Here is a 27,996-nt window from a genome sequence, read left to right on the forward strand (position 1 = left end):
AGATCAAATGAATTCCATAATATCAAACCAGTTTATTTTGAGGATGCACAAGTTGACCACTGTTATGCACCTTTTGAGGTGACAGTAGAAAAATAGATTCAGTGAAACTAAATGCAACTTAATATCAATCTACAAACATGTTTTCTATGATACCATACAAGTACAATGTACCTGTTAGAATTCAACACAAGCAATCACACATTTCAGATGGTTCAATTTCCAAAGGTGCTAAATAACACTATGTACACAAAACGAGCTACATGAGATTTTAAAGAACTATTTGATGCAGGCTGGTAAGCTGGTAGAAAAGAGCTTGCATAGACATCAAAGTCACTTCTCCAATAAAAGCCCAGCCGCAGGCGGGGGAAGGCACTGACTTCTCTACAGCAAAGAGCAAAACAAGGACTTTTATTCAATGGAACATTGTCCTGGAAAATAAAACAACTACCCAACATGAACATGGAGGAATCTGGAGTTTTGCATTTTTTCCCCATGAAGCAACCTAGATGGAAAAATGATTTTTCTGCTTGGCAACTTCATTACTGCTAAGCAGAGAGCTAATAACCTCAGATCCTCTACATATTCCTGTTACTTTTAAAGTAAAAGGAAAATAGGGTGGGGGGTGGGGGGGACATCTCTACAAACATGGTAATCCACACCACCTACAATATTGAACAGACTGCCCTAAATGCGCGACATTTAAGAATGAAATAGATTCTGAGACACAATCTTTATGTTTTATACCACACATTCTTAGTGAGATTTCATGACAAAGACAAGTACACAGTGTTGTCCACTACAGTAAAAACACAAACCTTCAACAACCACTAAAATGTGATAGAAACCATTAAAAATTCATCAGAACATGTGGAACTCAATTCATTATATACAATTTCCATTGGAGATATGAGCCTGCAATCGCCAACTTTTCTTCAATATAAGATTCCTATTGTTCGAAATTCATTTGTTCCTTTTCCCTTCAGCTAATGAACAGGTGGCTCCTACAGTGCTATGATATGCGTACGTGAGGTTGTATGCCAGCTGTTGGCTGTAACAGGCTTTTATGTGTGTATTTGCAAGGTTGTGGAGCTACAGCTGCTGCGGCTCTTAAACAGTATAAACACTGACTATGCAGATAAACAATCTCCCACAATCTCCCCCGGTGGTGAGTTGGAGGCCAAATGTATATACATAATTTTAGCATTTGGGTTTAGTGAAATCCACCGCTACCACCCAGATCAACTGCCGTGAATGTGCCTGTAGTGAACAGAACAGTCAAAAAAGCAATTAACAGGGGTTGCGATATAATGACATCATACTTAATTGAATAAAGGTAGCTAAAACGGAATATTCCAAGCACTGATTAAGGCTTTAGATTTGTTACTTGATGCTATTGGATTAAACATAACAAGAGGGAGCTCTAGCACACTCTCTGTGCCATAGACTACAGTTAATCATCTCAGTCTCTCTGATATGTACAAACAGACCTGACTAAAGATGGGAGTGTACAGTACTGAGATTGTCTAAACACCTGTGTGTATCAAAGTTAATCTCACGCACACACACACAAACAAACACACACATACACACACACACACACACCTGTTCCAGCTGCAACACCAACAAACCCCTCCCCGCCCCACACTCCATTTGATCACGGTACGTCAGTTGCCATGGCACCCCTATATTTTCTACTGTATCTCAGTAATGAACCCGCCCGCAATCCTCCTGCCTCCTCCACTTCTCTGAAAAACACCAGGCTTCTGCCCCTAAGCTAGACACTGAGAGGCTGCGATAGTTAAAGCCTGACACAATTATCAGACTGGGTTACTGGAGAATGACGAGCTCTGATGACCTACTTCCTGTCGGATCAAATTCCTGCTTTGTGTGACAAAGCCTTGGCCAATTACTCATCAGCACTGCAGAATCATGGCCAGGAGGGGAAAACTAGTCAGGTGGGTTGCTATAGGCATGCTACAGGAAGAAATGGAAATACAAGTCACGGGAGGAAAGAATACAGCCAGACGTATTTACATATGATTTTATCACAATACTTTGTCCCAGACTGTGTGCCATTGTTCGCTTGTGTAAATTGAGATTCCTATCCAGCCATCTCCCCATTGTATCCTGAAAATAATCGAGAGATAGCAGAGCTAATGGATATAGTCTTTGTTAAACCATCAGTTCATAACTGAGCTACATCTAATGTTGTGACCTCCTCACGCAGGATTCACATAGCATAGAGCTAACCTTTCTTTACAATCAAACTCAAGAGACCAATCCATACCAGGAGTGCCTGAGTCATCCTCTAAACCAGCAGGACCAGGCAGGGTTGCAGAGATCAATTACAAACATTGACAGTTAACTTACAGCTCTTACTCTTTCTGACTGTGTGATGGATGGCACAGTGTGATAGAGGTAGGACAAAAGAAAAGATCCTATAAATAGCAACCATTGACCACCCCTTTTCCCTGCTCCTGTCAAACACACACACATATACACAAGCACACATTTAGTGCATTTCCATCCATTATGATGGACAGCCACTCATCACTTTTTCCCTTTTCTTAACTCAACCCCTGGCCCTCAACCGGGGTTAAAGTGCAGATTTCTTATAAGGGTAGTCAGGCTTGCTGGGTGACCTGCGGTCTCTGGCGATCTCCTCGCTGACACTGTTCCTGTGAGGCTGCTGGAGGGGACCCGGGCCTGATGATTCTCCAGCTAGAACCATGTCTTCTGGGGTGTCTCTAGGTCCTGTGTGCCTCTCCTCATAGCTGTCCATGTTTCCACTGGGGGACCGTAAATGGCCTAGGCCATGTGTCAGGTCTGTCTCATTGGATCTCCCCCTTGGGATATGTCCCATCCTCAGCTGGGCCCCAGAAGGACTGGCAAGGACTCCATCATGCCTCTGAGAGGTCATACTGAGGACATCTAGCCGTAGTGGGTCTGGGGCAGTCCGTCCCTGCATGTGGCCCTGGGACTGAGAGTCAGAAATGTAGGGGGGTGGATAGGAGCTGGAGGGGTTGCAGCTGTGGCTGTAGAGGTCTGGTCCTGCAAAGGAGGGCAGAGGGTGAGCGGAGGTTGGGGTTGCAGGTCGGCAGGAGAAGTCATACAGGTCAGGGAACTCGGCTTGAGCCTCCAGCTTGGGTTCAGGAGCATGTCTCTTGCAGGAGTGGCCATGTCCAGGTCCATGGCCATGGCTGAGGCGGGCAGAAGGGCAGGGCCCATGGGGCAGATGGTGGCCTGAGGGGCCCATGGGGCTGTGAGGGCCATCTCTGTCCATCTCTACCATGTGCTGCTCCCTCAGGGACATGACTGACACTCCCAGTGCAATGTCAGGCATGAACTCCCTCATAACAGGCTCCATGCTCATCTGCATTGGAAATACAAATATGTGAGGTTACCTCAGAACTGAGCTACTGATAATTCTATGCGCAAACCATCAAGCTGCATTTGAATTAACAAAAACAGCACAAGGAGTCTAGGAAGTAACACACACACACTCACCGCTTGCTGGTCTGAAAGCAAAGCTCGCCCCATGGCCTGCGGGTTGGTGCAGTCTGGGGGCTGGGGCCTGGGCACAGAGGAGTACTCTGAGCTGCCATGCTTGGCAGCTGCATGGCGCTGGATCAGGGTGCGGTTGCAGGGATAGGAGAAGGAACGGGTGGGGGTCGGCATGGGCACACGAGGACGCCAAGCACCCTTGAGCTGAGCATGGCTGGGTGTGGCAGGGGGGTGGTATGGGGGAGGTGGAGGAGGTAGGGGTGGGTGGAAGCCCACTACCCCTTCCAGCTCTGTGAACATGCTATCCATGGCTGGGCTGCTGTTTACCCGACAACGACCCACCTGGCGCAGAGCCAGAATTGGACTCTCATCGCCAAACCGTTCATCAGGGAAGAACTTGTACGGGTTCTGAAAAAACAAAACAAAATAGGAGCTTAAGAGATCTACATCTATTGTGGTGCTGACAAAGCAACCCCTATATTAAGATTTTTTTTTAAAGATTTATCTGCCTGGGGTTGTTCAAGGTCTGTGTCTGCTGCATTACTGAGGTCTGTCAGTGTCCTCAGCCTTAGCATCCCTGTTAGTATCCCAGCCTTAGCAATCTCATCCACTTCTTACCCCTAGGGAAAAACCCTCTGCTTTTTGCTAACCTGCAGTAGCTCAGTGGCTCCGTCTGCCAGACCAAACTCCCTCAGCACCCGCAGCTGCAGCTCATAGCTGACGGTGGCTCCTTCACCACAGTTTAGGGCATAAGCTCTCTGGACTTGCTCTGTGTGTCTCAGCTCCTGCAGCCTCCGGATCATTTCCTTCACCACTGACAGCTGAGGCACTGAAAGATGCAAATAAATACAAACACAGACTTTTCACTAACAACAGTTGTGTTAATATAATAGCTTGAGACTTAATTGATTTAGAATATTATTTTGGCCATTACCCAGGGATCTTAGAATCAGCTGCACAACAGCATCATTTCTGTTACCATTTGGTCATACCTGAACTATTCTCTTACCTGGAATTTCATTGGCCACAACAGATGGAGCTGTGTTTGAATTGCCCGCCATTTGCTGGTGGTTGATCATGTGACAGCACTGAGGCACAGCATTGTTGACCATATAGAGCGTGTCTGGGACGTTGGACATGCGCACTAGTCGCAAACGCACCAGGTCTGTTTGCTCCACCATCATTTCATCAAGTACAGACTGAGGACAGATAGACAGGAGAGGGCAAGTGAGACCAGAAACTAAAGTAATAAATAAATAAATAAATGAATGTACAACTCAAGGACATGGAAAGGGTTTGCAAATTAGTTCCACTTGATTGACACTTAATCTAGTAATGACTCTCTGGTCTGTGGATATGTTCATAAATATTCATGGCCCCGAGAAGGTCTAAAAATTATTAGGAAAGTGTGCAAATGGACATCAAATGAATTTCAGTCAAGTTGATGGAGCCAACTATTAAAAATGGTGAGTACGCACACTGGGCATGGATGGTTTCATCAAGTTTCCCAAGGCTTCTTAATGGTTAACGTGTCCTCACAGAACCTCTGCTTGCTTTGATGATAGCTATATGGGATCTAAATAATCCACCACTTCCTGCGTTGTCTGGAAACTTTATTAATCCGATGTGAATGAGCCTTACCTTAGCCTCCTCCACGTAAGGAGAGAAGAGGCGGGGACGCACATAGATGCCAGCGTTCTTCTGTCGTAACCAGGCATTGGCTTTTCCCCCCTCTGCCGTGGGCAGCATGTCTGAGGGAGGGGTGCTAATCAAACCCCTTTTAAGCTGTGAACAGGGTGAAGAATGTGGATCAATGCTCTGTTTAAGAAGGCCACAATGACTAAAGGTGAAAAAAGGCAGACTGTGAGTACTGACCGCGTCAGCGAGGACATCACTGTTGGGAGGTAAGATGTGCTCAGTTCGGATGAAGGGCAGGAGGGGAGACAGGATCTCTTTCAGCTCTTCCACATCCAGGTCTCTCCTTTTCACACCCCTCTTGTTTACGCTGTGAGCTGTGCCGCTCAACAGGTTGGGCTCTGGGTAAACGAGGACAGGAACAGCCATTGGCAGCTTTTTAATATAATGCATATGGCTGTGACAATTTATGTAACTATGAGTCAACCTGCTGGCTATTTTTCCAGGGAAGTTCAATTTAGCAAATTATGAATAAATATTGCTTTGCCTACTATGTGTTTTCTGAAGCAGGTTGGTAGCCCTGACAATATGATGACTAATATACTTGACCATAAACCCTACAGAAGACAGTCGCTTACTAGGTCAGAACACACATGACATGGCCAATCAGTAAGAAGCCTCTTTGAGGTTAAAGTTTGGCTCCTTTCTGTAATGCTTTCAAGTGTATTTTGGAGGCTCTAGTGAGTGGGTAATTTCCTCAGAGCCATTAGGGGGGCTGCTCGGAGGGTAATTATAGAGTGTATTATCTTACCCCTGTCTGCCATCCTCTTAATAAGCTGCTGCTCGCCCCACTTAACAACATACTTGAGAATGTCCTGTTCACTTGCCTGTGAATGAGAGCAAAGTACAGAGAAAGAGACACAGACAGAGAGTGAGATATAGGACAAGGTTAGATACTGTCGAGAACAAAACTGGGAAGCTGCTAAATGAGGGTAAGGTGAAAATGCAATATGTTCAGACTGTGTCGCAGCAAAGCTCAGGCCTGGCTGGTTTGTTTGTGTTGTTGGATTACAACACTTCACCTCAACCATCTGGTCTGATGCCCGAGTAGATTGGTGGAGCAGATGACAGCTCGGCTTTGATTAGATTCTGGGTTTGAAGGCATTTCCCTCCAGGGAATGGTGTTACTCAACTTTGGAGACCCTGGGTGTCGTCAGTATGTGCTTGTGTGTATGTGTATACTGTGTGATTGATTGTGTTAATGCGTCTGTGTCTGTATGTTTTTAATGTATTTTCACCAAGCAATCACTGAACAAGGTAGAAACCTATTACTGAATCTTCACAACAGAAAATGTATGTTTCAGATAACACATATGAAGTGTAATAGAGGGTGACAACAGATTGACAGGTGATGTTCTGTTTCCTTACCTGCAGGTAGTCAGACTGAATTGCGCTGAGAAGGTGCTCTTTACTGAGCTCGTAGAGAACATCTGAAGTGACAACCTGACTGAACTCTTCGCAGAGGAAGTGCATGGCCTGCCTGTGGACCCACTTAGAGCCATACGGCTGGGAGCTCCACTTCAAGATGGGGACAAGTGAGTCCAGAGACAAGCTTTCCACAACAATATCCTCGCAGCCTGGGAGAGCCAATGAGATAGACAAGCAATTTACAACCTGAAATTCAATAAAATCTCTTTATAGGCACAAATATTCAAAAAACAAGTCCAGATGTCAAAGCCCACAGTGTAACATTTAATAAAAACCACAAGAAAAGTAAAACAGCTGATACAGTTTAACTCAAAACTGGAATACAAGAGCTAATTCTTCAGCCACTGCCAGACCGTCAGTCGTTTTGACTCATATTCACTGACCCAGGAAGTCTACCTCTAGTAGCCCCACATCCTCCTTACTGCATTTCCTAAATCAGAGCACATACCAGAACAGCAGGCAGTGGTTTAACTCTGTAACACACCAACCCACAGAAATGCCTTTGATACCTTGATGTGCTTCAGTCTCAAGCTGCCTCCTCTTAACCGTGATAAGTAAACACAGCAGCCTGAGGAAATGTGCACAAGCACACACACTTTGCAAATGTGTACACACTTGTTTTCATAAATCAAAAATGCATTAAAAAACCACAGAAAGCTCAGGGAATTATGTACCTGCTGCTCTGGCAATTTAAAAAAGAGCTAAGTTTTGAAATTCAGGCCTACACTGGCACTCAAACACTTATTTTAAGAGGGATCCATTTAGGTAGAATTAAACCCCCCCAACATCCACTGAGAATAACATGATTGGTTTGGTTACGCTATCTATGCCAATCCCAGACAAGCCAGAGCTTCAATAGATCAATGACGTTTAATACAAAACGGACATCCGTGGAGATAAAGCCAGACTGACTGACGTCCAGCCAGAGCTGCTCTGAACTGAAATACAAGCCTTCCAACCTCCTCATTCCAGGCCATCCTGTCCATCAGCTCTTGGTTGGACCATTAGAAACACTCCTCTGGGAAACTTTTATCTTAAACTACAAGATCTAAGCTGCCTTCCCACCCCCAAACCACTTTCAACATGCACTCTGGGAAACTGGACACCAGGGTTGAGAGTGATGAGTCCAACAATGCTTTTCCTTTTGAATCTGAAGCTTCATATCCATTCAAGCACAACTCGCATATTTTAAGATGAACACATACAGTGCAGTACACACACGTACAAAATAATGTACATGCAAATTCGCATACATGCATAGACACACACACTTATGGTGCACTTTCCCTTTTGGGCATCTTTAGTTGTAATAGAAAGTTAGAAAAATGCAAAGCAGGCGCCCGCAGTGGTTTTAAAGAACGGTGGAAATCCTGCATCGTTAAGAAGACAGATGAAGTTGAAATGTGGACCCAGGCACTTTGGCTTTTTTATCTGCTATAAACAGACTGGAAGAGGAAATGGATTCCCAACATCTGTGCCTCTGTCTCCACCACTCATCCCTGTGCTGTCTGTCTTGTACAAAGTGCTTTAGTTAGTTTCAATCTTTCACCTTTGCATCTTTGCCCAGACAAGCAGGCACACATGCACAAAGGCAGACAATTCCCCACTTGGGACCAGTGACAGGGGAAAGCAAACGGCTCTGTTCTGTGTTAGCCCATTAGAATTCACAGCGACAACCAGTCTTTTAAAATGCTGCACTTTTATTATGAGCTGGAGATTAGAATCAGCATTATATCTAATACTAACCTGCCTCCCCTTCTCTCCACGGGTGGCACACCACATTCACTGGAGCGTACCCGACTGACAAGAATATCAACACAACAGCAGGAACCGCAACAGCCAGCTCTACACTACACCAACTTTGGGGGATGTATGCATTTTGTCTTGCTGTTATTATTTGGAGCTCTGTGTTTATGGAGCACACAGCCTCTAAAGCCACTTAAAACATCAGCTGCACTCAACGCTCTGTAAACAAGCCTGTGGATGTAAATCATGCCTGATGATCACTCACAGGCCTTCAGTCAACACACTCCAAACAATCCAAGATAGGGCATTGAAAGCACTGGTCAGCCAGTGAGCATGGAAGGAAAGATGGAACTACAGTGCACACACTGAACCCACACCAACTGGCTATCATCTCTGCGGTGCACTTGAAAAATTAATAAGGCTTTTAATATTGGTTGCCATTTGAGTGAGATGGAGTCATAAAGGGATACACATCTTGAGAATTAATAGGGAAGAGCTCAACTGCTCTGCAAAAACCTACATGGGCCAAAACTTCACACAGCCAGGGGGCAGCAGTCGAGGAGCATGTGAGGGGGGAGACAGTGTGACAGAAGAGAGGGCTCTCTCTCTCTCTCTCTCTCTCTCCATATGAAACCTCGGACATAAGCCTCTCTGCTGCCTCCTGAAGAGACATGGCAGCAACTGAAGTCTCCAGTGGTGGGATGGACTTATAAAAATATCTTCTGTCATAGTCAACCCACAGATGCCAGGATTATTTGATACTTTGGAGTGTGAGAGGTTCAAAATTTGGAAAAAAAACAGTGGAAGAGAGATTTAAAAAAAAAAAAAAAAAAAAAAAAGAGAAAAAAAGGGTAATAACAGGAAGTTGCAGAATAGACAAAGAGAGGGGACTTGGATAAAATGACACCGGGTCAACCTCAACCATTTCACCACATTCCACATTGAGGTTTCATGGGAACTGTTTAGAGCTGTGCAACACAGTGGGAGAGGGAGGAGAGGGGATAAAAATACCCTCTAGTAGGGGCTTGAAAGGGGGGATGGGAGGGAAGAGGAGGTGATGGTGTGTGGGGATGACACTATTTGCCTCCTCACAGGCTTAAGCTGCCAGAGTGACCCTGAGAGTGACACTACTGCTTGGGGGTGGGAGTTGGTGTCTAACCAGCTGTGTGTACAGTGCAAGTGTACAGTGCTATTCAGATCACGGCACAAGTCTTAAAAAGGTGATTGATTATTTGCTCTTTTGTCAATACAGCAATTCAGCAGCTGCCAAGAACTAATCCTGCGATCTAAAAAAAAATTTATACAAGCATGTTTATTGCTGTTGAGCGCATTGTGTCCCAAAAATGTTTTATATTGTTATCTTTATCTGTATAGTGTTATAGTACAAACAAAATATATAACAAAATTGCAGCACAAATAACACTTCGTAAAAGTCTGCAGCATCTGTTCTCTGTAATCTATACATGCGTAGTGAATTCAAACTAAACTTTATAAATCAATGTGCTAGTAGAGCATGCAAGCTGCTTCACGGTAAAATCCTTTCAGGCAGAGAATCTGATGAAAGCAAGGCACAGAACAAGGAGGGCTTTTACTTTGACAGTTTCACTGAAGTGTTTTGACTCACAACAAACAATTACAGAGTGCATTTTTGATCTGTTTAATAATATTGTAATTTGGCGGTTAAATGAAAATAATACTGTTTTGATTGCATTACACAGCATGAAGCAGTGAAATGGTGTGCTTAAATCGTTTAAAGCATCTCATATCACCATTTAAGTATTTGACAAACTAATTCCCATCATCATGGTTCTATGAAAGATAAGATGGTTATAAGATCATACTCTAGATCTGTCAAGATCAAGATAGACAGGCCAAAACTTTTTGTGTGCATCTGAAATAGGCTGCTTCAAGCATTGCATATTGCGAAGGTTATTCTGATTGAGGCGGAGCTTTGTTAGGCGTGTTGGAAACTGGACAGCACTCAGACATGCCACTCTGGAGGAGGTGAGAGTGACAAAGTGACCGGCTTATGTCAAACAACGGCTGTAACCTTTGGCATGTTACTGGGGCCATTCTGAAACAGTGGCAAGAGTCAAAAAGGCAGTGTCATCCAAGTAAAGATAGAGCAGTGACGAAGTAGAAGACCAGAGACGAGGTGCTGACAGAAGCTCAGATGCACTGTGTGTATCAGACAGTAAGCCGTCTGCCCCTGGAGACACAGACAAACCCTCAGCCAGTATCACTCTGCTACTGGCAGCCGCAGCTCTAACACCCATCACAGTCAGCGAAGCTGTTAAACACTAGCCTGATCTGCACAGCCATATTGCACATATGCTAACGTATGCATAATGTAGTTTTAAAGACAGGGTAGACTAATTAGACAAAGAGTGCGAGACACATATGACTATATGGAGGGAGAGTTTAAAGTACACTAGCTACTATTTCACAAAGAAATCCAGCCAGTTATTACAAAATCCAACTCGCATTATCACTTCAATGAAAACAGACACTGCCTAGACTGACAATTTAACTTAAAGGCTATTTAACGACATTATCACTGCTCATATTGAGGGTTTTAAGCAGTTTGTCCTAACTGAGATCCTAGCAGCACTGACACTCATGTCAGTGGACTGTTTGTCAAAGAATGAAACATTGTAGGATGAACTATGCTTAAAAAATAAAGATGGACAATGAAACACATTTATCAAAACATTATGCATCTCTTATTGTCCTAATTATCCCATATCACAACTTTAAATAAAAGTCTATGTAAAGCATTTGACTTCAAGTTCAACTAACTGTAATTTAATAAGGGAGTATGAGAGAGGAAATACATACACTCATGTACATGTCTTGATACAGATCAAAGTTATATTGATCAGCCAAGTGTAGACAATGTTGCTGTAAGCACATCATGTCTAAAGAGAATTTTTTATTTTTTTTCCATGTGCTGCTGATTCGTGTATGTGTGTTATAATGTGTGTGCTTTTGGCTTACCTTGAGCTAGCATACTGAACTCCAAGAATAGAGCGATATGGTACAGCTCCATGGCCTCCTCAGTGCGGGTGCTGGCCCCACGGCCCCCTGACACGAGGGCTTGCACCTCACCGAGGCTGCTTGCTGAGGGGCTACCCCGCAGCACCAACCCAAGCTCCACCACATCCGTGTACATGCAGTGGAGAATAACCTGTACATATTTCCGTGGAATGATGGACTCATCCAGCACTATGCGGGTGGGTGTCTGCAATGTGCGCTCTGTCATTTCCTCTCCTGTGCGGATACGTCTCTGCAAAAGGTTCCTAAAAAAAGGAGAACGCGCTGAGAGGATGGCCTTGTGTGCCCTAAGGTCCTCGTCAGGGGTCCTGGGCCCCCCATTGCCTGCTGAGCCCACTGTTGGTGCTGCAGCCACAGCCCCTCTCTCATTACAGCTTTCTATCATCTCAGAGTCTGAGGAAAAGCTGAGCAGAGCGTCATAGTAACACATGTAGTCAAACAAGCCCTTCATATCTGCCTCCAGGGAGTTGGGTGTGCCAAACTCCTCGCTGAGCTGTACTAGTACATCCACATTCTGAAGCCTGGTATCCTCCGCTCCACCCACCCCAAACTCCCCAGTGTACAAGTAGTGAAGCAGGGCAGAGAACATGGGCACATCAATGCCAGCTGTCTCAACATCCATGAGAACCTCTGCTCCATAGCCAGGGGATGAGGACAGCAGAGTCTTGAAAAAGGGGCAGCGGGCAGCCAGGATGGCCCGGTGAGCAGGGAAGCAAGTACCTTGGAAGATGAGGTCCACATCTGTGCAGTACTTGTGCTGGTAAAGGGCAGCAAGATCCCGCTGCAAGCTGGGAGCCTCGGCACGTGCCAGGCTGGCCTGGAAGCTCAGCTCCTTGAGGGCTGCTGTGCCCTCATACTCTTCCACTAGAGCGTTTGTGTCACGGACGTCCCATCCTGATAAAAGTTCCCGCATCTGCCGCGCATGATCTGCAGAGCGGCTGGACTTCCTCCTTTTGATGAACCTCCGTTTGAGGGTTGCTAAACCAAGGCTCTTCTTCTTCCTGTCTGTGGGCCGCTCATGGCCGTGCTCCAGGCTGTATAGCTTAGACTCCCAGCCATATCCCTGCTGAGAGTAGGATGAGGTCCCTGGAATGAAAACATGCAGGTTAGCTTCACAAGAATTTTATTTTTTGTAGAAGCACACAGAAATCTTAACATAGAATGTAAATAACATGTTTACGTCATTGCTAATATTATATATATATATATATATATATATATATATATATACTAATATTGTGATAGTTTTGATGATATCTGTTCCCCAGATATTTCATTTTCTTCTGATGAGACACGAAACTTCATAACCCCAACACCATGTCACTCGAGGCCAGACTACTAGAAACACAATCTGTCTCTGGCACCCCTGTGGTGTGGCCAGCTCTGTCAGGCCAAGAACACACTACCCTGACCCAGTTACCAAAGCATTTGGATCTGATTCAATAGTAGAAAAAACACAGAATCCCTTTATTTTGTTTTGTTTTAGAACCAATTAAATGCTTTATCCTGCTTTGTACTTCCCAATGCACTTCAGTTCATTCTCATACTTGGGTTCCATCAATTACACAGAATAGCAGTTATCTTTGGCTTGAGAGACAGGACTTGTACGTCAGAGGAGGTTCTGCCAAGGAGATCCTCTCTGCCTGCCCTTCTCTCAGCATCCATCAGTGTGACCCAAATAGTAATCATTCTAACATTGTGAATCATCTGTGGCCCAGACTAGCTGAACCAAGCAACTACAAAGCAAATAGCAAACCCCAGAGGTCTCAGGGGCTACTGAGATAATTTGACTCCTTTAACAATAAAGTACAAGTCTACAAAAACCTCAGACCCAAGTCATTTTGAAACTGAAATGAACAATGTTTTTTGTTAAGAACGGATTTATTTGACTCCACATATGAAGCAGTTTTTCAAACCCCCTGGCACTGAGGGCTGCTGGGAAAGATTTAAGAGCTATAAACCAGAAAGACTCCAACCACTGATTTAGGAGAATCAAAGATGTCTCCAAACATGCCTCCTAATAGAGAGTGATAGACAGTGATCTCTAACAACCAATCAAAATCACTTCAGGAACAAAGGCAAGAAAACAAAACAAAAATCCTTCACATTAAGTTTCATGCTGTAGCTCTGTAGCTGTTATGCCAGTCAGTAGAAAAATGTGACAGTTGAACAAGCAGCCTTCAGATGGTTGGAGGTTGTTGCTAAAGGATACTTTTAACTCCAACTCCAAATATTTAATGTGATTTTGGTTAACCATGTTGGACACAAGTTTCGTTGCATATTTGCCCCTCATAACACTTCATAAAATCCTTATGGTAATGTAGAAGCATTGCTTTAACACATTTGAATCGTTTGTATGAGTCAATGGCGTTCAAGCGCTCTAGTGCACAAAAATATTCACCAATTACCTCTTGCACAATAACTTGTCATGGAAGGTGGTTGATCAAGTCACACACTTTTAATTCTGCAGTAGGCTCACACTGAAACACTAAAGTGCGAGTCTGGCCATGCTAGACCCCCATTATGTGTTTGTAGAGGGAGTGGATAATGCCAATCATGTGAATCATGTGTCTGACTAATAGTTCAGGTAACAGATATTTTATCATATGCTGACTGAAAATACAGAATGAGCATTGTCATTATTGACCGAGTTAACCATGCAACTAATCACAATAAACGGAATTAAACCACTGATAAAATACTTACCTATAAAAGTCTGCTGTGCCTGTGCATTTCCCCCTATGCGTGGGGAGCAAGAGTGTGGATAGCTGGATCCATTGGCACCCATCCTCACTTCTCTTCACTTGCTATTTGGGGGTCCCCCCTCTTGCTGAGTCATTCTGCTCAGACAACGTATTCCTCTCAATCCTCAGTCGTGGGTCAGGCACGGATCCTCCGAAGTGTCCTCAGAGCCCCAGGCCCAGCCTGCCATGCCTGGAGGAAGGAAGATGAAAGACGACAGAAAGAACAGTGGGAGAGATGTTTAAGCCGAAGAGTGATTACATTTTAAATGTTGCTGACTAACATCTCACAGGGATTACAACGTGATGAGTTTGGACAGTTTGGATCCTGTCAAAATATAATAAATGGCCAGGGGCGTCAATGTTAAGGAAGCTGAGCAGAGGGACATCTATTACTATCCATCACACTGTTTCAGCCCCATTGATTTCAGTGCAAACATGAATCATGGCTGCCATGGCAATTTTACAGGCCTGAAATGCTAAAAATTCTGTCGAGGAAGTTTTTTTAAATTTTTTTTAAAGAATGTTCATCTGAAGATTGTGTTTTCAAGCTCCTATCTATAATCTTGAATGGTGACTTATCTTAACAGAGACTTCCTCTGTTTGGCCCTCAGGAAACTCTGACTGGCAGTCAACAGCAAATATAATGCAGATGTATGTTGATTTTGTAGGGAGGCACAACCCACTCTGCTGTTGCCCTTCTTGTTCATTTTAATTGTTTAAACATTTGTAGTCTAATGAATAATTTGGATGTTTTTCCAGTTCAATGTGTATGTGTATCTATGCAGTGTATAATTATAATGCATTTTTATTGATAATTCATTGACCAAGGTCATATCAATTAGAGCCAAGCAGCTTAGTATTATATTCTCATTAAATTACCATGAAAGTTCATCTCTAAGCTACTTTTCAAACTGTGTCCCTATTCAGTTCCAGCCAGTACAGACAGATTCAACTAAGGCGTGTGTCCCAGCTGTGACGACTATAAGTTGTTCAGTGAAACTGTTCGGTGCTCAACAGCATTGTTTTTATTAGAAATGTCATGTTTGAATGCAAAATAATGAATGATGACACAGGGGTGGACAATATGGTGATGTATACTGAGACAATACAAATTTGTCTACATACAGTTGTGGCTTTCCCTTTAATACTTCTAGTTGCATTGGGCCATCATGGTCAATGTTGCAATAACCAGAACAGCTTCATGGCAATATTGGACTTGTGTAGGATTTTTGCATCAATATGATGAAGTCATTTCATTTGTCATATATTAGTTAATCAGATTAGGCAAAAATATTCCTGTATGGTCATTTTGTCTTGAATTCTCGATAGGCCTTAGAGTCCATTTAGCTGCCTAAGTGTCAGGGTCCTGGTATTGCGCATGCTGGCTCACACAGTCGTGGCTTAGAGGAACACTCAAACTGAACAGTGTCATTATCAATGTTATTAGTAACACCTCTGCTGTACCGATAAGTCAAAATGTCGCCCATCAAAGTGGCCTAGTGAGTTTAAATTTACTATAGATAGACATAGTATATCTACGCTGTAATATAAAACAGTACATGTACCTTGATAGAGGATCTATCCTTATTGCACACCCCAAATGTGAGATTATGTAGTAGGGTCAGCAAAACCAAAGTTAAAGACAGAAAAATATGTGTTCTAGATAGGGACAGATGTGAGCAACTGCACTGGCTGTCACTGGGTATGAGCTAGCGATAAACAGAGCAACTCATTAACTATGCATACTGTCAACCAATCAGGCTATTAATTACACACTGAATATATCCAACTTCATTTCTACCAATAAGTAGATTGGAGATCAAAAATAATTTTAACCATTTTCCAAAGAAGAGGGAAAGCTTCTCCAATTTCCATGACACTTAAGTCTTGGGCAGCATTGCATAAATATTCCCTTTAATAAACATTATTAAGAGTCTTTGAAATGTAATTCTCATTGCTCTGGACCTTTATATGTAAATATATACATTTCTTCTTTCTTATGTATGAAACCAGACAGAGAACTGAGGTGTGATGGGGGATCTGTTTTATCTCAGCCTGCTAGTTTTTCCTGCCTACCATACTAATAAATCATTGTGTCTGCCCCTGTAGAGCAGCACTCCACAGCCTCCCAAGGGTGCAGTGGAAAACCACAGCCTTTTACTCCAAACACACAAATAGTCACCAAGCAGTCACACTGGAGCACTCCAATAAAAATGTTAGTTGATCTTTATTTCATTAGACTGCTTTAAATAAGCCTCATCTTCACAGGGAATTCATTTGGACAAAATTAGAAATTGAATTTGAATATGTAGGAGAGGAGGAAGCCCTTGAGATATATACTGTCTTGTTTACAAAAGGGGGTGGAGGAGTTGGGGGTCCTCAAAGGAGCACAGCAGAGGCAGAATAAAACAAAGCAACGAACACATCAATTGAATAATATGCTGACTCCCAGCTCGGAAGACTCACAGCTTCAACTCATTCAAAAGAGTGAACCAAATTTAACTGCAGCTGCAGTGCAGAATTCTAAAAGCATAATTTAGGACAGCTATTTCCTTGAGACCTGACTCACACTGTTCAATAAGAAGCATCTCTGCCATAATCTCTCTGATGCTGAACATTAAGACACTTCTCTGCAGTTTAGACTGAAAGAGTGTGCAGCTCTGTCGGGCTCAGGCTGGGAGCAGGGAGGGCAGTGCCACAGACGGGGGAAGGCAGACGCCGGCCGAGCTGGACTATGCGTCCCTAATGAGAGGTGACAGGAGACACTCCCTGCCCCCACCTATCTCTCACTGCACACACACATTCACACACAGACATACGCACCCTTTCAAACTGCTCACCTTGCCTCAGTCATCTGGATTATTTTATTTTATTTAAATCAGGCACTTGCAGAGGTTTAAAAGTCAGAACCCCAGGCTCCCAGAGAACATTACCATACAAAAATGCCTGGCACAAGAACAGGACCGATGTATTATTCAAATGACAGTGAGGGCACTTTATCAATCATTTATGTGGATTTCCTCATCATGGCTAGAGAAAAGGGAAGAGGCAGGGTCTCCTTTCCTGTCTGCAACCCAAAAATTCAGGAGAATGTTCTTATTATTTCAGTGCAGACTTTTACAAGTCATCTCCCTAAACCAAAGCTCAGCTAATGAAATGCACAAATTCAACATTTTGAATCAAAGTGACAGAAGTAATGAAGCTAGGATGCCATGACAAGACTTCAACAATCAAAAGCGATGTGAAGAATTACTTGGGCAGTGTAGCACATGATTGAGAAATCTCTATTTCTTGCATTTCTGGTTATTCTACAACGGTTTCTGAATCTAAAAGGCATCCATTGTTATTCTAAAATGTTACAAAGAAACCTGGTTACTGTGTACTCCAGTGGTCCTACTGTGAGTCCTCTGAATGAAATGATGAAATCACAGTTTTTTGATAGTCACCTTTGTTAGATTCAATGACCTAATCTTCTGAAGATGAGCAATCATGGTGCCAACATCAGCCAGGCCTGAATGAAAGGGCAGCAACAGCAGAGACACTGAAATTTTGTGTGTCCCCTAAATACTTGCCTGTCTAAAATAAGAGTAGATGCAAAGTGCTCGCTGTATGCATGTTGAAGCTCTAAATACACAGCTGATTTAGTCCATCTCTTGACTTGCATACAATGAAAAAGAAAGATGCAGGGATTGTTCAATTAATATACAGAAAATACAGGGAAATTATGGAAACCTATACCTTGTTGTTGTTGCAGTTTAATAAGTTCATAGGAGAATATAACCAAAACGTTTCAATGTCACAAAATGTGTTAAATGACCTGTGGGGAGAGTTGGCCATTATGTGCTTTGCTAACCAAGCTGGACAGAAATACTGCTTCAGACAGTAATTATAGACTGTTTGACTCTTTGGTTATTTGATACAATCAGAGGCACTCTAAAAGGGTCATAATAAGCAATGCCGCGGTGAGCAGAAACCAGAACTTTCTAACACAGTGACCTCTATGGTATCGATGTGTCTGCAGACATCCTACAGTAAGATGTGCAAGTGGAATATGGATTGCAGGTGGAGGAAAAAAAGAATAAATTACCCCTTCTAAACTAAGAATTTCATATTATGTCTGAAATGATCGCTGGAAAGACAAAATTCAGAGGCAGAGCAGACTGCTTACCTCTGCAGTGTTTTTGCCAATCAGGTCAATCAGTATGACAGAGAATCAGGGCATTGGACTTATCACTAACTCTGCTGGGAGGGCTACAGGAAACTACAGGAATCAGAACAGGCTAGAAAACAGCAACAAACTGAAATGACAGAGACAGACAGAGGAAACAAAAGTGCCCACAATGATGACTCATGGTGGGCAGGCTCTGGATTAGCCTGTGTCAACCAACAATATGAACCGTGGTGCCGCATATTTGACATTTCACTGGCTATGTTGTCAGCTGATCACATTTTTTTTGCCATGATACACAAACAAAACAGTGGATATCAGAGTCAGGTTTGAATGAAAGGGCAACAACTGCAGGAACACTAAAATATTATATATCCTTAAACACTTGCCTGGCTAAAATAACACAGTAGCTGCGCAGTGCTCTTTATATGTTGTAACTATGTATTCAGAGATTTTTTTTATTTTTTATTAGTCCAATGCTGGCATTTTATTATCTCATGAAGTCCCATCACACTGATCCCAGAAGAAACAAATTTACTTTCCTGACTTGCATACCACGAAAAATATAGATGCAGGGCTTGTCCAATTATTATGTTAAAAAATAGAGACAAATTATGTCAACTAATACCTTTTTATAACCGCAGTGTAAAATATACACCTAATCAGCATAAACACATTGTTTTCTTTTAGACATCTGAGTGAAAACATCATGATACTAAGGTGACAAAGCCTGACTGGATGAATGACATTCTCTAGGTCTGCTTGCACACTGAACAGGGCCATCTTTTCAATAAAGAAATGTTAAGTGTGCACACACTACTGACTATACAAACACAGCCTGACAGTCAATCTCCAGAGAATGAATGGCAACTCAGGGAACAATTAGTGCTTATTTTAAGTGAGTTGTCAATGCTGCTTGTTGAGTTCTCCATCCTACTGGCCAGGGCAAACAGCATTCAGGCCAAAGTCCAGCTCATTCAGTTAGTCTGTGGCAAGTACTTGCAAGCTCACAGCCTTTCATGCCAGTCATGGACTTCTGAGCATACAACTCCAATAATTACATGTCATTATGTGGCCCTGCAGCATTGACTCAAATTCTTAACCTGGTCAAAGGAGAAAAAACAAATATTGAAGAACACAGTAAAGGCACCTTTTCCAAACCAAAAGACTGAAAGAAATACACAGGTAGTCTCTCAGAGGAAGAAGGGGTGTACAGAATCTTGAGCCCAACCAGAATTTCAGTGAGATTACAACAGGATTAACATGGTGTACATATGGCTCCTCCACACTTGTAAATAAATGGTGACCCTAGCAAACATCATTGTTAAAGAAACCCCTTGGGACAGCTTAACAAAAATGATTATTTGGGTGAGTTAGGCAAATAGTAATGCAGACTGTGAACAAGTCAGGATGCCTACAAATTGCAAAAAGGATACCTGCAAATATACAGCAATTACTGCATTTACTGACCTTTGAATGTATACTAGATATTATTTCACTACTGGAAATTATTATGACTTTGGTAGACCAATAAACCCTTATTCACAGGTAGAATATCTAATAATCGATGATAGACTATATTGTTGCCATAGCACATCCTATCAACAACTATTTGACACAGGCAATAAACAGCAACATGTAGGCTAATCCTCAAAGTTAAATGCACATCCATCCTAAACTTTTTTTTTTACTAAGCTGGCCTAATAAACAGGAAAGAAGTGTTTCCTTTTGTAAAAAAAAAAAAAAAAAAAAAATCAATCATTTGCAGTGGCTTTGTTCGCCTTACGTTAACGCGGAGCTATTGTTGGTCTTTGGGCTACTGGTGGGCTATCGCGGCTCAGCGGAAGCCCTGGTTAAAAGTGCTTGTAAGAGCAAAAAGCAAGTGGTTTGTTTGTTTCAGCTGATAAAAATGGGAAGTAATGTCCAAATATTTCGCTACAGCCTAGCAAGAGGAGTCATATTCACCACAGCCCTGTAATTAGTAGCATATCCTAAGAGGCTAGCTATCTCTGCTGTGTCGCGTTGACTTTACCCCTCGGAAAGACCAATTTACTTCGAGCAGTATGCAATGCAACTGTTGAAAGCGAGCGGTCAATATATTTACCAGAATGTGGAGAGCTTTGTGGGCATTATTTTTCTTCGTATCCCCTCGTAGTTTAGTCAGTACTCCGACCCAAGTTGTCCCTGGCAGAGAGAGAGAAAAAATGCAGCTCAACACCTTCTTTTTCCAACTCTGCTCATTACGCACGGCTCGACGTCAACGTCCAAATTTGATCCCTAATATGCGATCATTTCCACTTGCATCGACTTTCCAGAGGATTTTCAGCATTTACCTCGACTAAAAACTAAACAAAAACCGTTATTTTACTATCGGTTCGGTTCGGTATTTCCCCATAGTAGCACAACGCCTTGTTGGGTGGTTGTTATGGCCTATCCCAACGCTACCCATTTCAAGCTAGCCAGAATGACAAACGGGGCCTCCGGTCATGACTTTCAAAATAAAGCGCTATATAAGTTACAAATTTGCATGTAGGGCGCTTGTGCAATAATGAGCGACAAAGGCAGTTTGAAAACACATGACTGGTATTCTACCTTGAAAAGTAATTTGAACAATGAGCCGTTGAGAAATCGTGGACATAGCCGTGAAATTGGGCACGTCAAATTTGCCCTGCGCCCATGTCACGCCTTTAATTTGGAAGGAAAATAACCTTTCTTCCTCTGTTTTGGTAAACTTGACAAGCTCTCACTGCTTTACGCCGACTGGTTCAGGAGGCCCGTCAGTACTCAGAGCAGGTTGTGCAATATTAAATTTGCGAGTGCCCTCTAGCGATAGGTTTGGAGCAGTGGGGATTATGAAGGCTACGTACGTGTCAAGATATCTTATCAACCTTCCTTTACGTTTTCCCTCGGATGAGAATGCCAGTGATTTTGTAGTAGGCGAAATATCCAGTTGGAAAACACAGTGCAGTGAACAACTGTGGTCGAAAGTTAACTATAATTTAACATTAATAAAATGAGACATTGTGTTTTCTTTCAAAGAGGTTACTACGATGGAGGCAATATCACGAAGTTAGGCCATGAAGATGTTGGTTAAAGCTAAAAACATATGTACTCTGTGCAGTGCTTGTATACAGCTGGGGAAACCTCACTGCGTTGTTTGAATTGGTATTATAAATTATATACTGAAATTTTTGCGTATGTATTGCATTAGGGTGTCTGGAGGAAGTTTTACTATTAATTGTCGAGCTCATTATTATTATTATATTTTAATAGTTATTTTATTAGTAAATAATTAAGGGATAAAAGTTTGGTTGCTCTTCAGCTGGTGTTCCTTTGGTCTCCTGTTGAGGGCGACACAATACATCTAATGAGGGCCAAACCTCTTTGGCACATACATCATAGTAGCTGTAATAATAAGCTGTATGATAGCTTAAACAAATCATGCTCTATGGACTTCTCTCTCTTTTTTGCAATTCAGAATAAACACAATCTATATATTTAAGAGCCCCTGAGATTTCTCATATCAACATAAAAACAGAATGAAATTGAGTAACTAAGAATATAGCAACTGAATCTGACCCCTATGTCAAGCTTTAAATGTTGTTTATGCTCATCAACTCTGTTTGTGTAGATAATAGGATGATTATGGACACTTCAAGCTTTCTAAATTGATGTTTTTCTGCTATGTTAGTTATAAGGTTTGATGCTTACTTAAAAAAAAGAAAAAAAAATCAGAATTGCATGAAATAATTTTTCTCCATAAGAATTCAGCTGTTTATCTATTTGATCATTTTCCTCAATGCTCTGCAGGCAGGTCTAGTAAATCAGTTGAAAGCTTGCACGTTTCAGCTTTTATATTTTTATTTAAACCAAATGTTATTGTTATAAGGGTATTTCTTTTTCTGCAGTGGTTTATGGACATACCTGTTTTATTTTTGTTAGTTTTTTAAAATAAAAGATATGCAATATACTGGTAATACCGGTGTTTAGTGTGGGGATTTAGTATCATTTATTGAGGATTAGAATCTGCACTCTTAACAGACTTTTTTTCATGATGAATGATGAGTCATTCATACAGTTTTTGAAAGTTGTTCCTCTATATTTTGTTATCAATATTAATTACATGAATTGTGAAAATAATGCCAACGGTATTGGTCCAAAATTTTGGTAGAAATGCTCTGGCAAGTCTTCATTCAGTTAACTTTAAACTCCAGGGCCAGATTCCTTGACCTGATGAGAACTTCATCAGTATGTTTACATGAATGTCTTTGGCTACGGAAGTAACTCCTCCCAGGAACAGTGATGGGAATTACATGAAAGTAGTGTTCATATCTCACAGGATGTGAGGAGCAATTTCCACAGAAATATTTCCTTACAGTAGAGTAGTGATTGTATGCTGAACCAAGAGGAATGATGTTCTCTGTTCTTAGGAGACCAGCAACGACCAGGTCCATGTTGATGGAAGCCATTCAGCAGAATCACAGATCAAACATCTGCAACAAGCCACCAAAGGAAAACATTGGGCCAGTGGTAGGACTGATTGTCTTTGTTTGTACTGTAGTAATGCTTTTACAGGTTGGTGCTAGATTACAATTAATTGAATTTTAGGGATTATTCTTGCATACAAAAACAAACTATACAAACAGAGAGTACAGCAGTCCGTCTTGGGAAGTCAGTATCTGTGATACTTCACTTTATTGCCTCTAATGCGAGGAATTCAAGCGAACTATGTTCCCCAGCCTGCAGAGTGGGAGAGATGTTTTATTCATTTCTTATCCATAAGTCAGTGTGAAGCTCGGAAAAGCTCCTCTGAAAAGGGATCCTATGATGGAACTGCAACATAGTGCACAGTGTTTATGCCACTATAAATTTGTTGATCTGTCCTCAGGGACATGCACGGGGGCTTTTACAAAGCCTGGCTCAGGTTAGGAATACCAGAGTGCAAAGGGACAAAGGGAATATCATGGTAGGAAGATATAATCGAGGGCTGCTGCTTATGTCAGCTGATGAGTCACTGAGATCAGGACCCTTGTTTGCAGACACAGGTGTTCAGTCCCACCGCCCCATTCAACCTGTGGTTGATGACAGGAGAGGTTTGGGAGCTATTATACAGTGCCTTAAAATTTTTAGTAAATGTCATCCTTCATGCAGTTATCTAATTTTATTCCATAGAACACAAAATCTGTTAATAAAGCATTCATCTAAATCTTCTCATTGACTTTCTTACAGCAATCTGTCTTTGCACTGTGTGTGTTTGCTGTGGCTCTCTTGGCCCCGGCTGGATGGATCATGCATCACATCCCAGACTACCAGCAGAGATCGCCTCCAGAGCCGTGACTTCTGCAAGAACTGTGCATTCAGACAGATACTCATGCATTGTTATTGCGTGTAACTCTTTCCAATGTGTGGAATATTAGGACAGGAAGCAAAACCTTTGTCAGATTTGAAGCATGATAAAACTGTATAAAGACTTTGATATTATATCGATTGTATTATGTTTTATTTCTAGATTAATATGACAAGAAGGCTAATTGGTTGGTTCCCACACTGTAATGCTTAAAAAGATTTTAATATGTGCTTCAACAGACTTTGAGGAACAGCATAAACAATAATAACAAGCAGAGGGGCCATTCCAGGTGCAGACTGATATGAACATAGATGTTGCTACTCAGTAGCTGGACATGTGATGGATATATACCAATAATTCTTGGCACAAACCTTAATAGGAAGGGTCTGGCAGTGCTTCAGACCCTTGAATCTGTTTATATTTTAGTTCTGCACCTAGTAAAGGAATCAGGACATAATTTGGAAAATGCAGCATTTAAGCAGAATGGTATATAAGCACGTTTATATAAGGCTAAATAAAGGTGATTTGATTATAGTTTATTCTTTAAGGCCTCTGGATGACAAAAGGGATTAATACTATTCTAATTATAGAGAAGTATTCGCTGCTTGTTACCAAACAACAAACAATATGAACATATAATTTTCCTCCAAGGCACATCATGGTTATGACAATGTGACAACCATCTGTTGCATGTTCACCCTTTTATATACTTCACCAAGACAAAAAAAACAAAACAAAACAAGAAACACTAAGGCAAATACACTGAAGTCCTCGGTATTTCCCTGCTGTAATAAGCTCACAGAGGGCTGATGGGGTTGTTGGAATTCTTGAATGACAATTTCTCAAAGCTGGATCAGTCCATTTGGAAAGGTATGCTGTGGGAGATGTATATCAACATTCCTCTCCGCCATGAAAGAATAAAATTCTTCAAATTAAAAACAGACCCACAAAATGAGTCCTCGTTTTAATTCCGCTAAAAGCTCGCGAAAACGACCTCGCCACCGCTAAAACAAAAGCCACAGTGTGTGAATCCATCGCGCAGAGTGGTACAATCAAGCCGAGCCTGCATGGGCTGCGAGGGGGGTAGATTCACTTTTTCACGACTGAGGGAAACACAACGCCTGGGAGGAGAAAAAAAACACTGAAACAACTGACAGTCTGGGTTTTATGTTCCCTCAAGTGTCTGCGAAATGTCTACGAAGGCAGAGCAGTGTAAGTACGGCTGTGTGCGCGCGTGTGTGTGTGTGTGTGTATGTGTGTGCGTGTGTGTGTGTGTGCGTGCGTGCGTGTGTGTGTGTGTGTGTGTGTGTTTCTGTCTTGTCATGGGGATTTTGGAAACTGGAAATGTGATTTTTGTTTGAACCAAGAAAAGCGAATGAGGGGAGCTGTCCTTGGTGATGAAACCGCGGTTGCCAAGGCAGGTTGCAACACGTCCTCTCACTGCAGAGGATGGCTGGAGGGCTCAGTGCACACAAGAAGCCACTGTATCTCTCCTGTATTTATCTGCATGTTAAGGGAATACAATCTCATAGCTATAGCACAGTCGTCATGTTATTTTGTTTTATTTATTTATATAGCTTTTTTTTTTCTTTGTTTTTTTTTTTTGATTGACGCGGCTGGATGAGGTCCGTGCGAAAAGCGAGGTGTAGTGCTGGTCTCAAGGTCGACCTTACAGATTCTTTATTGAGCAATATGGTGGCATAAGAATGATCAATAATGTGGTTTGATCACACCGTCCTGAAAGCTGTTGATCATTCCCTCCTCATCCCTCCGATTGCTTTTTGAACAGGTGGAAACCAACCTGTACCTTCAGATTCTCTCCCATATTAGCCTACTGAACGATCTTTGCACTTTTAATCAGCCATTTCTCGCTTTGGACACATAGTAGTATTCAAATATGCGGTCAAACTTGCTGTTTGTGGCTCCCATTTCAATTGCATAAAAGTTGTGTGTTGCTGATATTGTTTAGTAGTCAACATATTGAATCAATCAGGCTAATATCAGAAAAAGATGAACCTTGCTTCTATACTTGCACTTCTTCTGTTAAAGAACATATTGACAGCTGTTATCTCTACATCTTAATACACATTAAGGTGCTTAGGCATAAAAATGTTTGAAAATATATAATAATTTATCACCCAAGATGTTTAAATTTGAGAAGATGTGTGCTACAGTATGTATTGCAGCATAGGCTTTGACCACACGTGTCCAAAGCCTGCAGCTGTTATTTTTATTTTGGGGTTTGTCATTTACAGGTCAGAGAGGAGGCTAAACACTACAGCCCAAAGTCACAGAAAATGGGTCAGCGATCACCCACTCTGACTTATTTTAACTCTTAATTAACCAGGAAAACATCACAAACAACACATTCATACCTAAGACAGTGACCTGAGGGAGTAGTCCAGCATAGTTATCATGTCCCTCAGTGTCATTTGTTAAGGGATGAGTAAGCCTGTTCTCATGTTCACCCTCGACCACAGTTTCCCAGCTTGTCTTGGGACTTGAACTGGCAACCTTTTGTACATGAGCTTGTTTCTGTAAGCAATAGGTTACTGCCTCCTCTAGGGCTTCCTGTGACCTCACTGCTATACCAAAAAGGTCACCTGGTGAAGGCCAGAGAGCCATGGGAACACAGACTCTTTGTTTAACTTGATTATTGGAGCATCCATGTTAGATGCTATTGTGTGTCTTACATGGATCTTAGACAAGAATCAACAACAGATGTATACAGTAGATTCATGTATGTTCAACCATTTGCCTTATCTTTGTGCTCAGACTGATATTTTTTACTATCTATCATAGTCTCACTAGTGTTGATTTGCTTGTTACTCTGCTTTTTATTTTGTCTAGTTGCCTCTAAGATACGATACTTGCAAGAGTATCACAACCGTGTGCAACACAATATTTACCCTGTGCCCTCCGGAACAGACATTGCAAACACACTGAAATACTTTTCCCAAACCCTGCTCAGGTAAGTACCCTGCTCTGGAGCCAACAGGTGAAGTAACAGACTGTAGAATGTTTGATATTTAGCTTCCTTCATGATCAGACGAGCTAACTTGCAGTAGGTTGTTCTGACACACTTTTTGAAAGGGATGACAGTGACACCATTGAATGGCTAATATGAATTTAGAGTGCTAAAAGGAAGAAGGGAAGTGCCCAACTCTGTCTACTGCCTTGCCTGCCCTGCTTTGAGACTGTTTCAGATTTCCTATGGAGTTGTGGCGTTGATTTAAAGCAGCAGCGGAGATAGACGGCTCAGTGATGTTTATTGATTCAGTGGTCGACTGCTAGATGAACGTTTCCCGGGGGCGGCCTGTTGTGTCCTTCCCAGAGGGGCCGGCGGAGGGCAGGTCCTCCAGCTCTGCAGTTGCAGGGTTAGCCTGCTCCCCTGGGTGCTGTGCAAGCCCGAGGCAGGAACAACATGTTATTTCCTCCTCCAACACAGGTCAAGTAGGCAGCCATTTTGGACACATCTAATTTCATTGTGTAGTTTCCCCTTTTCTTTTTGCCAGCTTCTTCAAAACAGACTGCAGTGAGAGGACATTTTTGTATGTCATATGGTTGATTTAGACTTCCCTGCTGGCTTCATAGAAAAAAGTAGTGCTATCCTAACTTATTAGCTAATTTACAAAAAGGGTGGGATTACTGGATGAACTTGTATGTCCCCATTTTTATCATTATTATCAGCTTAGGGTGCAATTTATTTGAGATTGGCAGCCGGCCTCAATTCTACACTTTATGCCTCAGCCCCATAAGGATTATATCGCTGCTGAGTGATGCTCACAGAGTATCCTGGATACTTTGTGCTTTGCTGAAGTGTTGTCCAGCAACAGCAGCCACTGTGTACACTGTTTTGAACACAGCTTCAGATGAAGCATGACAGGGGCTGCAACTCTGCGAATCTGCGTTAAATCAAGTGATGATTTTGTGTCTGAGGGGCAGTGTCATGTGAGTGTGAATATAGTCACTCACTATGATGCCACTGTTAGCACTTGCTTGATATTTTCCCATAGCACAGCCTCTTAGCCTCTGATATGCAAAACAGATCATTCTCCCCATCATTAGAAAGGTCTGGTTTCCACAGCAGGGACTCCAGGATTATCCATACACCTGTGCCGTCTGAAGCCCAGGGTGAAGAAAGACAGAAAAAGGAAACTGTAAGACTGGTGGGAGTAGTGAGCCTTGACAAGTAGAACAGGCATGTGTCAAGTTCCAGGAAAGAAAAAGTGAAATGGCCAGTGTTTGCTGATTCATGCACCAATTTCAGGTTCAGCACAGGTCATAAAATAGAGAAGAGTTAAAATGTT

At 42.3% G+C, this 27,996-nt stretch overlaps 2 protein-coding genes and 1 long non-coding RNA gene across 3 annotated transcripts in view; 2 read left to right on the forward strand and 1 right to left on the reverse strand.

Annotated features, from left to right (window-relative positions):
- Positions 1-12: 12 nt before the first annotated feature.
- On the reverse strand, positions 13-20,789 carry btbd7 (BTB (POZ) domain containing 7). Its single transcript, XM_023417247.2, has 11 exons — positions 20,444-20,789; positions 14,134-14,361; positions 11,371-12,513; positions 6,568-6,776; positions 5,951-6,026; positions 5,380-5,540; positions 5,146-5,289; positions 4,514-4,703; positions 4,155-4,333; positions 3,508-3,912; positions 13-3,373 (listed from the first exon to the last, which is right to left on the reverse strand). Exons 2-11 carry the CDS (start codon positions 14,213-14,215, stop codon positions 2,597-2,599), a joined length of 3,366 nt encoding a protein of 1,121 aa, XP_023273015.1. The 5' UTR covers positions 14,216-14,361; positions 20,444-20,789; the 3' UTR covers positions 13-2,596.
- Positions 20,790-22,692: 1,903 nt separating this feature from the next.
- Positions 22,693-23,820, forward strand: LOC147818501 (uncharacterized). The gene is made up of 2 exons (XR_015437905.1): positions 22,693-22,869; positions 23,569-23,820. It is a non-coding gene; the product is annotated as an uncharacterized LOC147818501 (long non-coding RNA).
- Positions 23,821-26,542: 2,722 nt separating this feature from the next.
- Positions 26,543-27,996, forward strand: part of unc79 (unc-79 homolog, NALCN channel complex subunit) — a 31,792-nt gene continuing 30,338 nt past the window's right edge. The window contains exon 1 of the mRNA XM_023417302.2: positions 26,543-26,657. The gene's annotated coding sequence lies outside the window, so the exon portion shown is untranslated. The remainder of the gene's footprint in view (positions 26,658-27,996) is intronic.

The sequence above is a fragment of the Seriola lalandi genome, unplaced genomic scaffold (genome assembly GCF_002814215.2).
Source record: "Seriola lalandi dorsalis isolate HSWRI2012SDOR001 ecotype SW California unplaced genomic scaffold, Sedor1 jcf7180002054573, whole genome shotgun sequence".
Lineage (NCBI taxonomy): Eukaryota > Metazoa > Chordata > Actinopteri > Carangiformes > Carangidae > Seriola > Seriola lalandi.